This window comes from Mangifera indica, chromosome 6 (genome assembly GCF_011075055.1).
Source record: "Mangifera indica cultivar Alphonso chromosome 6, CATAS_Mindica_2.1, whole genome shotgun sequence".
Taxonomy (NCBI): domain Eukaryota; kingdom Viridiplantae; phylum Streptophyta; class Magnoliopsida; order Sapindales; family Anacardiaceae; genus Mangifera; species Mangifera indica.
The window spans coordinates 15711023-15727097 of NC_058142.1; the positions used below are offsets into that span (position 1 = coordinate 15711023).

Here is a 16075-nt window from a genome sequence, read left to right on the forward strand (position 1 = left end):
AATCTGGGAGTTCTACCCATTTATCCTTTCATATCATTTATGTAAATCTACATTATTTTTTAAGTAATATTATGTGTATATATTTTTAGTACATAATTTAATATATAAATGATGTATCATCTTATGATTGATTGTTATTTTTTAATTTAAAATCATCCAGTCATTGATAATATATTATTTATATATTTAAATTATATATAAAAAGTATATATAAAAAAATATGTACATATAATTTTATTGTTATTTTATAAAAATCAACTTTCCAAGGGTAGGTTCTTGTTTCCAAATTTAAGGAATTGACATTGTGAGAGTAGAATATTGGTTTTACCATTTTAAGGAATCAAAACTTACTCGATAATTGGAATTGGAATTGAGAGAAAGGTTAGGTATAACAACGAGGAGGGGTGAGGTTGAATATACTATTCCACATCCCCGTTCCCGTAAGAGATATCAATTTCCGTTCTTAGCTCGTCCCTTTTATGAGGATAATAAAGATTTCTCGCCCCTTTTTTGAGGAAAAAATTTCCCTTTCCATCCTTTACTTATTAGATTAAATCTTCTCTCTGTTTTCATATTTGTGAAAAAAAAAATCTCCTCTTTATACTTTTTAAATATAACATAAATATACTTAAAAAATTAACTAAAATTAAAACAAATCAATTATTTCAAATATCACAAATAATATAAATTAATATATACAACAAAAATATAAATAAATTAAAAAAATATAAAAAATATAAAATTATATTAGTATTTTAATTAAAGATATTAATATAAAATAATGAGCACAAGGATAGGGGTGAGGCTAAAGATAGGGTGAGATGAAGAGAAAATACATATATTTTTATTCATGATGATGAAGATATATTTTTATTTTTATTCTTATTTATATAGACCCATTTTTTCTCTTCTAAAAGCTCTAAATTTGGGATAAAATTATTATTTATAAATAAGGTATGCCATTTGAAAGTGGTTTCTTTTTGGAATATTAATTAAAATCAACAATAATTTTTCTGTCTAAACGTTTTTAGGCAAACATATAATGGTTTTACTTTTAAAAGCAAATTTAATTTTAATTCCAAGAATACCCTCTCGGCTAATTACATTATTCTCGGCTATTTACATTACTTTTGGCTAATTACATTGAATTTGATATAGTTTTTTTTCAAAAATTTGATAAGTTCTGATTTAAAGATTCAGTAAATCATGTTTCAAGGATTTAAAACATATTTAAAAATTAACAAATTTTTATTCAAATATAGATAGGAATGAAAAGATGAGCATAAGTGAAGAAAATGACGAGTGCGAACAGATGGTACGTAAAGTGCGTAAAGGGTACGTAAAGTGCGTAAAGGGTGTGTAAGGTGCGTAAATGGTGCGTAGGGTACATAAAGGATGCATAGGGTACATAAAGGATGTGTAAAGTGGGTAAAAAGTACGTAAGGTGCGTAAAATGAGTTAAATGTGCATAAGTTACGCGAGTTATATAATATAATATAATATTATAATATTTAATATAATATACCTAAATAATAATAATAATTTTAAATATATATTATATTGTTATATATATTTATTATATTTTTTAAATATTATATTATATTATTATACATAAATATATATAAAACAGAGTTGCGAAGAGGGTGCGCACCCTCTTCGCAATATGTGTATATAGATTTTAAAATAAGTTTTACGCACCCTACACCATTTACGCACTTTATACACCATATGCATCTTTTACGTACTCTATGCACCCTTTATACACTTTACACACCCTAAGTATTTTTTAGGCACCCCTATGTACCTGTGCACACTCTCACGCATTCTTCTTCGCACTTATGTTAATCTTTGTGTTTTAATCTATATTATAACAAAAATTGATCATTTCGAATAATTTTTTGAAATTTTAAATTATAACCTAACAAACAGAGAGTATTCATAGGTTATCAAAAAAAATATTTTAATGTAATTAATCGAGAAGGTGATGTAATTAGTCAATAAGAATATTATTGAAAATAAAATAAAATCACTATAAATTTATCTAAAAAAATTTAGACAAAAAAATTGATACTTATTTTAATTAATATCCCTTTCCTTTCTTTGTCCATATTGAGTCAACATCTTGTATTTCTCCATTTAGGCATTTATAATAAAAAATTTAAAATCCTTTTATACTTTTACTTTTGTCGTCATTGTGTACCATCTTTCACCGTTTTGTTGTTTTTGTCGTCTTCTTCCTTTCTTGTTGTTATCCCAAACACGTTCATTATTGCTGCGCTTAACACATTACCGAATTCCATTTTTAGCCCTTCAAACATAAAATCTCCATTTTAACCTTCCACCATTAATCTGCTAGGAATTGCCTTAGGCCTTACTTGTCACTTCTCAGTCATTTTGATGGTTAGATTTAGGCCTGGGTCTAAGTTGGGCCGGCCTGGTTTCAGAAGCTGACTTAACTTGGATCAATTAAATTCAAGTTTATTCTCATATCAAATCCAAGTTATAATAAATGATTCAGACTGAAAAACGAATCCAATTCAAATTATGTAAAATTTGATTTGAAATAACTTGCAAGCCATTTATCAATTTGGTTCGGTGCGAGGTGAGTCATGATTCGGTTAGAACCCATTCGGGAGGCGTAAAAATATAAGGAAAATTATAATAAATGGTCAAAATTAAAAGGGTCTAAGCGAAATTATCTAAAACAATCAGGTTAAAGCAAAAAAACCTAATTTTTGTGAAATAACAAAACTGTCCCTATATATAAACAAAGAAAATTTTATTATTTTCCACGATAATCTTCCACGATTCCACTGTGTAAATTCAAAGAAAAATCACTCACCGCAGTTATCCCACGGTTGAAAAGATTTCTAGCGATTTTCGTACTTTTCGACGATCGAAAATGGCAAAGAAGGTTAGTATATCTTCCCTAATCTTGTTTAAATCAAGTTATTGTTCATATTATTGACATTTTAGTGAGATTTTACGGTTTGAAATTTTAGAGTTTCGATTTTGAACAATATTTAAAATGTTTTAATTCTTGATTGTTTTCGTTGAATTTGTTGAAGAGTTTTGTGTTATACCCTATGTAAATTTCATTTGTGTTGAAATTGGAGGTCGAAACGACCAATTTTTGGATTAAAAATGTGTCCGAAGTGATCGATAGTCTGATCGTGGGAACAGTGTATCTCATGGTCATGAGAGATTGACCGTAGGTTAGGGGGCTAAGTAGCGTTTTCAAAATATTAGGGAGCTAGCTAGGAGCTGTTATTCCACGATGGGTGTTTCTGAAATTTGCCATGTGACAATGGGCTAATGCCGTGAATATCGTGGGTTAGGGGGAAAATTTACTTTTTTGAAACTGCAAGGGCACTAATAGATTAGAAAATTACTGAGGGAGTAACAAATATAAATTTTCTCAGGGGGTAAATTGATTATTTTCATATCTAGGGTTTCTCGAATTTTAGTTTTCGAATTTTATATCTGTTTTTTTTGTTTAGGGTTTTTCAATATGTAGTTTTCGAATTTGAGATTTGGTTTTTCGATTTTTGTGCTTTTTGGACATATTTTACGATGAATAATGTAATTTTAGCTCAATATTTCGGTTTTTTTATTTATAGGATATACCGATTCGTATTTTTGAATTTCAGTTTTATTTTTCCAAATTTTGCCATTTTAAGATATATTGACTCGTATTTTCCGGATTTTCGTATGATTTTTCGATTAGTGACATTCTTACATATTTCAACTGATAAAGTTCAAATTTTAATTCCGTTTTTTTTGATTTTCATCGTTTTAGGATAAATCGAGTCTTTTTTTCAGATTTTTTAACAATTTTTTGATTGTTCACATTCTACGACATTTCAATGTATATAATTCGAATTTCATTTTTGTTTTTTCAAATTTCGCCGTTTTATGATATATAGACTCGTATTTTTTAGATTTTCAAATGATTTTTCAATTGTTGACATTCTAGGATATTTCAATGTTTAGAATTTGAATTTTAGCTCCATTATTTTACCATTTTAGGATATATTGACTCATATATTAACGATTTCTGAACGATTTTTCGATTATTGACATTTTAAGTTATTTCAAAGTATAAAATTCGAATTTCAGTTATGTTTTTTCGAATTTCACTATTTTATGATATATCGACTCGTATTTTGAAGATTTCCAAATGATTTTTCGATTATTGACATTTTAAGGTATTTCAAAGTATAGAATTCGAATTTCAGTTTCGTTTTTTCGATTTTCATCCTTTGAGGATATATCGATTCATATTTTCAGATTTTAGGCTGATTTTTTGATTGTTAACATTCTAGGGTATTTCAACGTATAAAATTTGAATTTCATTTACGTTTTTTCGAATTTTCCTGTTTTAGGATATATCGACTCATATTTTTTAGATTTTCGAACGATTTTTCGATTGTTGATATTCTAGGGTATTTCAACGTTTAGAATTCGAATTTCAGTTTCATTTTTTTGATTTACACTCTTTCAGGATATATCGACTTGTATTTTTCAGATTTTCAAACGTTTTTTCGATTATTGACCTTTTAGGGTATTTCAACGTTTAGAGTTCAAATTTTAGTTTCGTTTTTTTGAATTTCACCATTTTAGGATATATCGATTTATATTTTGAAGATTTTCGAACGATTTTTTGATTATTGACATTTTAAGGTATTTCAAAGTATAAAATTCGAATTTCAGTTCCCTTTTTTTTGTTTTCGTCGTTTTAGGATATATTGATTTATATTTTCAGATTTTCGGTTGATTTTCGATTGTTAATATTTTAGGGTATTTCAACGTATAAAATTCAAATTTATTTTTGGTTTTTCAAATTTCACCGTTTTAGGATATATCAATTGGTATTTTCCATATTTTTAAACGATTTTTTGATTGTTGACATTTGAGAGTATTTCAACTTTTAAAATTCGAATTTTAATTTCGTTTTTTTGATTTACGCTCTTTCTGGATATATCGACTCGTATTTTTCAGGTTTTGAAACAATTTTTTGATTATTGACATTCTAGAGAATTTAAACATATATAATTCGAATTTCAATTTCATTTTTTTTTATTTTCATAGTTTTAGAATATATTGACTTGTATTTTTTTAGATTTCTGAACGATTTTTTGAATGTTGACATTCTAAGATATTTCAATGTATAGAATTCGAATTTCAATTCTGTTTTTTTATTTTCATCGTTTTAAGATAGTGAAATCTTTTTTTAAAATTTTGTTATTTCTTTTTTGATTGTTCTCTATTTTTCATCCTTGTATGTTTTTTTTCATTACTACATTTGTTTACATATTTGTTTTTTATGAATGTATTACGAATTTTTAAAATTTTTGTAAGATATTTCTCGCAAAAGAAAACGTATTGAAGGCGAGCTGCGAATTTCGGATGAGTGCAGACACTTTCGGGCAGATGTGATATCTCGTGTACAATGCACCGCATTATCCTGGATTACCTTTACACTGACCCCGGATCAGCTTCGACTATTTGAGAGGACATGTTTCACGTATCTCCTTCGTCTATCCGAAACCAAATTCTCTGGGATATTGGTTCATGCATTTCTACTACAAGAACTACATCGACTCTCTGTCAGAGACGAGTTATGGTTTAGGGTTAGCGGGGTTGATGTTAGATTTAGACCGTTTGAGTTTGCTTTGATGACGGACCTTTCATTTAGCTGATGCATTGCTATTTCTTCATATATTCTTCGCTCCTCCGGACATAGGATCAGAGATACGTACTTTCGAGGTTGTCCGAAGGTGTAGTATCATGACATAAAACGTGTTTTCTTGGTCAGACCATAGGGGGATGACGATATTGACGTTGTCAAGATGATCTTGCTGTATATTCTTCACATAGTGTTGTTAGGGAATGATCGACGAAAGAAGGTATTTGCGGAATACGTACAGTTGGTTGATTGTCTAGACGAGTTTAATTCCTACCCTTGGAGCATTGCCGTGTGGCAAATGACGTATGAGCCTATGTCATAGGTAAGTGACAGAGTGTGCTCTGGACAGATGTCTGAAATGCATAAATACGACTTCTATGGATTTCCTTTCGCATTTCAGATATGTTTTAATTTATTGATTATATATAGGCCGAAGGACTATTTCCCACCCAAGGTATGCTGCAATCTCAAATTTCAAAATACCCCCTATATTTTTAAATATTTTTTTTACCCCATACAATTACCTAAAATTGCATTTACACCCTTGTATGTTGTCTCATATCAAAATACATCCATCTATTCCTAAAATTTCATTTATAATGCTCTTACAATGTTTAATATCAAAATGCCCCTCATATTTTTATAACATTTCATTGACCCCTCATAATTATCTAACACTTTATTTAACATCCTTGTATGTTGTCTTGTATCAAAATATACCTATTTATTCTTAACATGTTATTTAAATCCTTTATATATTGTATAATATCAAAATACCCCTATATTTATCTAACATTCATTTAACCTCTATATTATTATCTACTATTTAAGTACCCTCTTTATATGACATATAAATTAGATTTAACAAATAAAATTAAGTTTAAGATTCGTATAAATATATTTTTTTCACGAATAACCTTTTTTCAAATCAAATTAAAAAATACGAACTTCTTCTGTCCGAATGAACTCGTACTAATTGATATTGAGTAAAAATGAGAGTGAGAGTAAATGTTTGAGTGATATAAAAAGTGTGTGTAATCAAAGTGAGTGTGGGGGTTTATATAAATGTGATGAAGGGTAATTTTGGTATTTTAAAAAAGTTTAGGGCATTTTTGCTTAGAAATAGGAAACTTGGATATTTTTGCTTAAAAATAGTGAAATAGGACATTTTTTCTTAATGGAGGGATATTTTGGCCATTTATTAAAATTTCCCAAAATATAATAACGATTGTCATTCTCGCTGAAATAAAGCTTCTTCTCTTTCTTCTTATCGTCATTTTCATCAATCGCTTTCTCTCCGGTTGCCCCTTTTTTTTTTTTTCCATACATTTATTTTTATTAATCTTTCTTTCTTTTCTTCATCAGTCATTCTCTCCGGTCTTTATCTTGATCTGTCTCCGTCTTCAACTTGATTTCTTTCCTTCAAACATTTATTCTTATTGTCTCACCGCATCAGCAGTCATTGCAGCTGGTAAACCGCGATTTTGGTTGTCCTGTTGTCGATGGCTGGTGCACTACAACTATTCAGTTTTCATCTTCAGCTGTAAGAATTCTAATTGAAACCCTAATGTTTTTGTTTGTTAATTAATTTGTTGCATATTCATGTTTGAGTTTATTTGATTGTTTCATAAATTTAGTGATTGCATTTGAGCAACTGAAATGTTTGAAGACATATTAGGCTATATAAAACATATTACTGAATGGTTGACATTTTCATTAATATGATGTTGAGTTTGTAACGTGAGTTAATAAATATGGTTGACATTTTCAGCTCTATATAAAACATATTAGGCTTGAATTTGTAACATTTTGTTTGCAGATTAAGTTGCCAACCTTTGCAGATTAAATTTGTAGCATCTAATGTTTAGTTTTATCAAATTCGAGTCATAAACTTAAACTATAAACTTTAGTTATGAGTCATAAATTTGAGCTACCAACTCAAATTGAGTCATGAACTTCGAATTTTTCTTTTGAATCGAACTTGAGCCATAATTAACACCTTTCGAGCAAAATTCAAACTAGTTAATGTTCAAGCTCTATTCGGTTCTAATTCACCTCTAGTTAGATTTGATTGGGGTAAAGTTCAAACAAGTTAAGTTTTGGTTTGAATATAAAAGAATTAGTTTGAGATAAACAAATTGAGTTTTACATTAGATGGAAAGATAATTTAATTTTAAATTTGATATAAATTAATTTAAACTCGACTTATTTTATTAGTTTAAACTTGATCCATTCAATCTGAGCATAAGGTTGAACTCGATCAATTCGATTGAATCCATAGCAAATTGTTTTCTTACGAATTTTCAAAACACTGGGGGTGTTTAAAACTCTTTAAAACATAAGAGTAGTTTATCCACAATCTTCTTCCCTATCTACCTTTCCCTTCATATCTCATCTTCGAAGCGACACTGTCGATCTCGTTTCGTCTGAGGTGGCGCTAGTCCTCGTCCTTACCGTTTTCGATTTCAGGTGAGCGTTCAAATTCCTTCAACTTGTCCGGTATAATCAATTTTCAATCATTCACAGTATTCATCCTCATATTCTTTTGTTCAGGTAAAAAAAGCCCAATATATTTTTAATTTGACGATCTTTAAAGGATTTTGAGGCACTTTTTTCTCTGAAACTTGTGATCTGTTATCTATTGCTTTAATGTTTCAAACGGCGGCGCCGATTTCGAAACAATTTATCTGATTTCCGGAAACCCTATCGAATTTCATTTCTGTTAAAGGGTGAAAATTGGGGTTTTGTAGGTATAAATCAGCTTGAAATTGTTGAATTTCATTGTAATCATTGACTCTTCTGAAAGAAGAAGAGAGAGAAATGGAAGAAGCTAAGGCTATGGCTCAGCAGCAGCAGCAGCAGCAGCAGCAGCGTCTCTTACAACACCAGCAACAACAAGTTCAACAACAACAAAATCAACAGCAGCAACAATTTCTTCTGTTACAACAACTTCAACAACAACAGGCGGCTATCTCTCGTTTCCCTTCAAACATTGATGCCCATCTTCGCCCACCTGGTGTCCACCGTCCCATCACTCTCCAGCAACAAAACCCTAACCCTAACCCCAATGTTAATGCTGCTAATGCTAATTCTAATTTGCAGCAACAGAATCAGCAAAGTTCACAACAGACGCAACAACAGCAGCAACAACAGAAAGGGATGAGGCCATTGAACCAAGTGGAGCTCCAGATGGCATACCAGGATGCCTGGCGGGTTTGCCATCCAGATGTCAAGCGCCCGTTCACGTCATTTGAGGATGCTGTTGACAGGTTTGTCTGTTGTTTAAGAGTTTCATTTTAATTTTTGCATTATTTTATTAACTGTTTGGTGAAAGGTTAGGAATTGTGCATATATGGGTTTTTCCTATCGTCGTAGAATTCTGAGTTTATATCTGTTGGAGTTTCATTTGTTATTGTTGTTTATATAACAGTGAGCTTTGCTTTGAAAAATTTAACTAGGTGTGAGTGGCATTTTACAGGGCATGACATTATTGTCAGGTATTGAAAAGATTCCAATGGATGTGAGAATAATTCAATGAATGGTTTAGTTTATCGGTTTTAAGGACAATTTTAATTAAGTATTTGAAATACTGTACCATATTTGTTTTGCAATGATGTTGATTACATAATGTTATTGTCATCAAGTTAGAAATGTGAATAATTCTAATTGAATTTTTCCTTTATTTATGTTATTGGAATTTTCAACATTTGGATACCAGTAAGATGCTTTTGATTCAATAGAAGGTATATGTGAAGTATTTCTTTTGGTAAGTAAATGCACTGAAAAGAAAGGAAATACAAAATGCACTCATCCATGCGGAATTGTATTTCAGGAGCCTTGGATAATCTAGTAAAAAACCTAACCCCAACAAGAAATTCACGACATAACTTGTATGTCGATCTCTATAGAGGCAAGATAGAGTACAAGATGGTCCAAAAACTATACACCACCTTAGCAATGCACTCAAGATCCATTAACTTGGACAATCCAAATCGACTACTAGAGTACCCCATATCTTCAATGATAGGCACACCAATGATTTCAAAGAAAGTGGAGCTCAAAAATTCAATGGCGCATGCCCCTAATTCACTAGAAATAATAAAATAAGAAGCAAATTTAGAGTCAGATCTATGGGAACTAGCCAAAGAACAAACCAACTATTTATTAAACCAAGTGGGACACCATGCTCTTCCAAAGGTTGTCTCCGCAGTTGGAACTTGGGAGATGCAACAGTTTCTTCAGTTGGGGCAGATGCATGCACGAAGATGCAACAACTGGATGATTTGGAATTGACTATTTAGAACTAGTCAACTTGGACACATGGGTCAAGGAACTTCTCAAGTAAACACATAACCTGCAAAAGGGAACATTTTGTTATTAGAAAGCAGCTCCTCATCTCTAGAGCACCAAGTTGGTCTAAGCTCCTTTCCCATGGTTGCACCTTAATCCTCTTATCTCATATCTTCTCCTCTCCTCCACATATAGGTTGCTCAATCTCCTCTTTCATCTCTAAAAATACAATTTGACAACCCCTATTTGTTTGCAATTCTCAAATTTTCATTAGTTTTCTTCAACTTGGTTATTTCCATCATCTTTTTCCTTACCAAGTTTTTAATTTGGTTTGCGAGAGTGGAAGCCTCCATGTGTTCATTAGAGTAAGTCCTATTATTCATTTCTCTGCATACCAAATAAAGGGTAGCCTCTAGACTTAGCTTCCCCTAGAGCTACTTCAATTTCATTCCTTTCCATCTTCAAGCTAAGTGATCAATATACTCATGCTGAGTTTGACCATTATAACTGAGTTCGCTAATCTCAAGAACCCTTTTCCATAACTCCTTGGTGACAACACACTCTAAGAAGAGGTGTTCTTTGGATTCCACTTGAGAGCTACACAAGCAACATCTGGGATTGGTTGTTATCCTGTACATGGCCAACTTATCTTTCTTTTTTAGTTTCCTTCCAGTAGCCAACTAAAGGATGAGAGCATGCTTAGGAAAATAAATAAATAAATAAAACAGTACCTTATTCCTTTCCTTTTCCCCTTTTTTGCTATATTGATTAATAACAAAACAGTACAAAATCGCCACAAAATGTATCACACAATGACTCTCTTCTTCAACTCAAACTCCAGTGAATTCGAGAGTGCCAGAAACCTCTCCCAATGCTGGATTCAAGAGCCAGCTCTCTCCAGAAGGGTTTCTCTAACACTGGAAATTTTCTTTCTTACCTTATTCCTTTCCTTTTCCCCTTTTTTATACTAGTTTTCCTTCACATGTTTTGTGCCTTTTTCCCACAGTTGGCCATAGGGCTGGATTCTTGAGCTTGACTCGGTTCACATAGAGTTGGCTCGAGTTCGAGTTCGAGTTCGAGATCGAGCTCGGTTAAGGCCGGATCGAATTCGATTCGGCTCGTTTTTCATTATCAAAACGACGTCGTTTTAATACATATTGATCAAAACGACGTCGTTTTGTATCAAAAATTTTAATTAGAAAATCTGACGAGTAGCTCAAGCTCGGCTAAGGACAACTTGTTTTGGGCTTGACCGAGCCGAGCTCGAGCTCGAGTTGGCTCGGTTCGAATCTAGCCCTAGTTGGCCATATGTCCTTTTCTCTCTAGGATTGCTCCACCTTATCACAGAATGCCAAGATCCTAACATATTGCATGCTCCTAATTTCACAATGGGAACAAATGGTTACAGGTTTATAAATCTCCTTGATCCGCTTGCATCTCCTTGTACACGTATCCTCTCTTTCGTCAATTTACTCCCAAATTGAGAGCCCCTTGATAAAAGTGTTCGTGGCTTGATGCTGCTTAATATATCAGCCATTCACATGTGTATTAGTTTGTTAGGTGCCACCATTCGTGTGGTAACTTACCACTTACTTACTCAGCTACACTAGAGGGAGGGGGAATGTGGATTGACTCAGTCTACTTTAGTTGTTTGTTAGTTCCAAATAATAAGCCACACTCAACTGCACTAGCTGGAAGAAGAATGTGGATTGACTTAGTCTAATTTAGATAGTTGTTGTCCCTGTATAATAAGCCATGAAAGCCATAAAGTGTTAGTGGGTAACTTTGTTTTCCTAATTCTTAGCATTATTTTATTCTCCACATCATTGTAAGACTATTATATATAGTCGATAATATCTGCAATAAAGGACAATTTTAAAAAGCCAATTAACATTCTCTCTTACTTTCCTCCATCTTCTTCATTATCAAAATTCAACATATCATAGTTTAGTTATTGAAATCAATTGGAGTGGTGATTTGACAGATCCACAGATTTGTGGTCTTTCTCTGCTGGCGCTTCTCTTCTTTTTAGGCATGATGTAAAACACATCTTGATTCAGTTCATTACTATTGATACTGCTATATACTACAGACCTTTCTAAACTTTGTTAACTAAATGTCTTTCCTATTCAAAAAGTAAATACACAAATGAAAAGTGTATCCCCTCAGCTACCTTGTCTTGGTGTCTTTGTCAAATTCTACTGATTCATTTTGTTGAGCACAATTTATCATTATATCCATTTTAAGACTTCTTGCATGCAGTTTTTGATACATGCTTATCGGATGATTCACTTAAATAGTACTGAACGTATTAATTGAAGTATTAAATGTTTGCCTATCTGATGAATTATTTAAGTGGTTTTTAACACAGTAAATTAAGTCTATGCTTTACACAAAGGACTTGCGAGATCGATGTTTGAGAATATTTCAGAAGTTCATGATTTCTCATTTCTATCTTTGCAGGCTACTACCTTATCATGTGGTAGCAGACTATGAAGCAGAGGAAGATGATAGAATTCTTGATTCTGATACAACAGGATTAATGCCTTCTCGCTCTCAGCAGTGGGATAACAACATTGCTGCCAAAGTTGCAGAGTTCACAGCAACATTTGAGAAACAGGCCCTTGCTTTTAACATAATAACACGCAAGCGAGCCATTGGTGAATTCCGATGTGAGGAGAGGTTGATGATTGAGCAGGCTCTTCTTCAAGAGGAGAAAAGAGCGATACAGGAACTGAAGGCAGAAATAGAGACGAGGGAGAAGGCTGGTAGGGAGGCTCATGAGGCTAGGTTGCGAATGGCTGCGATGGTTCAAGCAGAGCAAGCTCGAGCCGAGTCTCATGCTCGTGATGAAATGATGGCTCGAGCACCAATAAGGGCAAGTGTTCTTGGTTCTCAAGGCAATAATATTGGTGATGATATGGGAGAGCAGGAACAAGGTGTTAACCCAGATGAAATGATGAACGGATGGGGAAGCAATACACAGAGAGATGAGAAGGAGCCATCTGAAGATTTCTTGAATGACGAGGAAACTGAAAATGAGGAGACAGGTATGCAAGACGAGTGGCGGGAAGTGGGAAATTTTGATTTGAACTCCAGGTGAACTCATGAGAAATCTTAAACAACAATCTCCACAAGGGAAATCAATGCAATTTTTTATGTCGTGAGCTTTAAGGTAAATTTGATTGATGAATGTCAACTTTTTCTTCTTTCTGTGAACTTATGAATCTTTATAAAGTGGGTATATATAGCAGGTTGACTGTTATTATCCTATTTGTGGGTTGTATTGCCTCACATTATTTCTTCTCCGGAAAGTGAGTTTCAGAATAACTTTGGGCATTGTTTTGCATTTTATAATTATATACTTGTGATAGGGTGAATTTGAGTTGAGTTCAAGTCAAACTTAAGAAGAGACAGTACTAACTTGAGTTTGAGTTGAGCTAATTTGACTTCTATCAAATCATTTAAAAGTCACTGGCATACAATTTTTTCTTTCGTTTTTCATTTCTTTTGGTAAAATTTTCTTTATTTTTGGTAGTTTCTCTGGTAAACTCATTGGCAATTCAAGCAAGTTAAACTTGTACTTGTTTTCACCGTTCTAGTTTCGAGTTCAATTTAAATTGGTTTTATTCAGATTTGGCTTGGCACAATCCAACACTAACCATAATATATTCATTTCCTGAACAAGAAGTCATTAGGTAGGCTTGATCAATTACCAATTTGATTCAACATACATCTCATAATCTCATCAATTTCGATGGTGTTTAGTTGTCAGGTAGGTCCTTTTAAGATTCTTTAGAAGTGGTGTTATGTGCATTTATGGTGAGTATCAATTTAAATACTAATGATGATATAGTACCAAGTGATAGGGTGTTTTGTTTTAACTTTAATTTAAAATCATTTAATAAGATTAGGTGCACAAACAATGTACATAATTTTGTGTAGATATGTCATCCATATATCATCATTGACACGTGTTCAAGTTTTGTTTGACGATATTTCAAAATTAAATAAATTTTTGATTTACCTAATTTAGTGGTTATGAAATTGATCATTGGACTTGAGGTTTGATTTGTTTGGTGTGGTTGGTTTCATCCCGACGGGACAATTCGATTCAGGTGGGATTTCTCTTTACACACAAAAAAAAATCTTTTATATATTCATCTTAATATTGAAAGAGCTTGTAGCATTTTGAAGCCAAGGTTTGCAAGTGATGGGGTAGAAGGTAATTGATAGAGACAATGTTACTAAACTTTTTTGTACTAAACTGATGGTTAAACAAAATTGTAGGGCCTAAAATATTTTCACATAGGCCAAAAGAGTAATTCCCACCCAAGGTTTGATGTATATCAAAACTTTTATCCACAGAGTTTTAAAAATCAAAATATCCACCATTTTGTTAAAATTTTCTATTAGGATTAAATGTAGAACCATCATTTAACAAAAAATTTAAAAAAGCTAAAATTTTATCTTATTTATACCCCTTTAATTAAAAAACTAACTTTTTTTTTCACACAAAGTTCGAAAAACTATCATTTCTCATTAGGTTTTTTTTCTTCTTTCCGGCCACTTCTTCTGTATTGATAAACAGTTAGTGTTTCCCACTTATCTTTCTGTGCCGACCACTCTGAAGAAGCCGTTGACGGCTAAAGAAATGGATAAAGATGAATGAAATAATTTTCTAATCAAAATTAGAGATAAATCTGTGGATGTGTCGTAAAAAAAAGAAAAAAATAAAAAGAAATGATAGGAATAGGAATTGGAACCGAGAAAGGTCAATTTGTAATCGAAATCGAGATTGTTAATTCTAAATAGGTTTTGATCCTTACCTAAAGATTTCATTGTCAACTAATAGTTACTCTCTAATATAAATCAATATTGATTCCAACACAAAAACTTAACACAATAACTCTAATACACACATCTCATTCTTCATTAGAAGTCCAAGAATATGATTAATGGTGGTAGATTTCCCCCTAAATTACTTTGAATCTTCAAAGGTCATGGTTTAAAACCTAGCTGGCAGCATTCACCTTCAGATCAAACACAAAATCCGGAAGCTCTACATAGACAACAAATGGCCAACAAAGAATTTTACACGACTCCATACATACTCTCTGAACATTGCATGCCTCATATTCAAATCTCTTCAAACGCACTTCAACATTCCTTATCTTGTAGTTTGTTTCTCTTTCTCGAGCTTCATTCTCAATGTTCCATTACGTGAGCTTCTACAAGAGCTCATCACCAAGTTGTGGTGATAAAGATGTATGCAACTGGGAGGATTCCACGAAAACTCTAGGAATATATAATCAAAATTTTCAGAAGATTTTCGACCAAGGAGTTGATGAAAATTGATGCCAATGAAAATTTTGTTTGTTATTTGGGTTCACAATACGAGAAAATGAATGAGGGTCAAGGAAAATCTGCGCAATTTTAGGGATATCACCAACATCAAAATGACATCGTTTTGTGCTTAATAAAAAGTCATTTTATGCTTGGATGCTTTTAGAAAAAATATAAGTTGGATGGGTATAAATAAAATACGGGATAGTTTTGTTTCCTTATTGAGAAGAATCAATCTCGGATTTAGAACCTGATTCCACTATATCACTGCCCAAATCTTATCATATTTCTATCTATTCAAGACATGAATCATAATTGACTAGGAATCAAAACCAACAATTGGATATCCGATGGTTCTAATTCCTAACATGTAATTTGCTCACCCTTTGTCGGTATATCAACATAATAAATGTAGGTGAGACCATACATATTTAATGTGGGAATGATTGTATTGAAAGCGTGGTCCTTACAAAAATTTATTAAGACTCCTAATTGAAATTTTTTTCTATGTAATAATAATCACTTTAATGGGAACATATAATTATATCAAGGCCAAATAACTAATTTTCACCCATGAAAAGCCAATTTATTACACTTGAAGATTCAAAAATTTAAATTCTCTCTTATCATTTATTTTTCGTTTGTGAATTATATTGAACTTGCTAAGAAATTATTATTTTACTCTTTTATTGAATTTATGAAACTGCTATTAACACCTAATATAAATATTCAATTACCAATATATCTTTA

At 32.0% G+C, this 16075-nt stretch overlaps 1 protein-coding gene across 2 annotated transcripts; it reads left to right on the forward strand.

Annotated features, from left to right (window-relative positions):
- The first annotated feature begins 7064 nt into the window (after window positions 1-7064).
- Window positions 7065-13309, forward strand: LOC123218261 (putative uncharacterized protein DDB_G0268364). Of its 2 annotated transcripts, none has more exons than XM_044639569.1 (3): window positions 7065-7232; window positions 8440-8958; window positions 12443-13309. In XM_044639569.1, the coding sequence occupies exons 2-3, from the start codon at window positions 8510-8512 to the stop codon at window positions 13080-13082; spliced, it is 1089 nt and encodes a 362-aa protein (XP_044495504.1). In that variant the 5' UTR covers window positions 7065-7232; window positions 8440-8509; the 3' UTR covers window positions 13083-13309. The 2 variants fall into 2 exon arrangements, with proteins under 2 accessions (XP_044495504.1, XP_044495503.1); XM_044639568.1 differs by lacking the exon at window positions 7065-7232 and adding an exon at window positions 7968-8158.
- Window positions 13310-16075: the final 2766 nt, after the last annotated feature.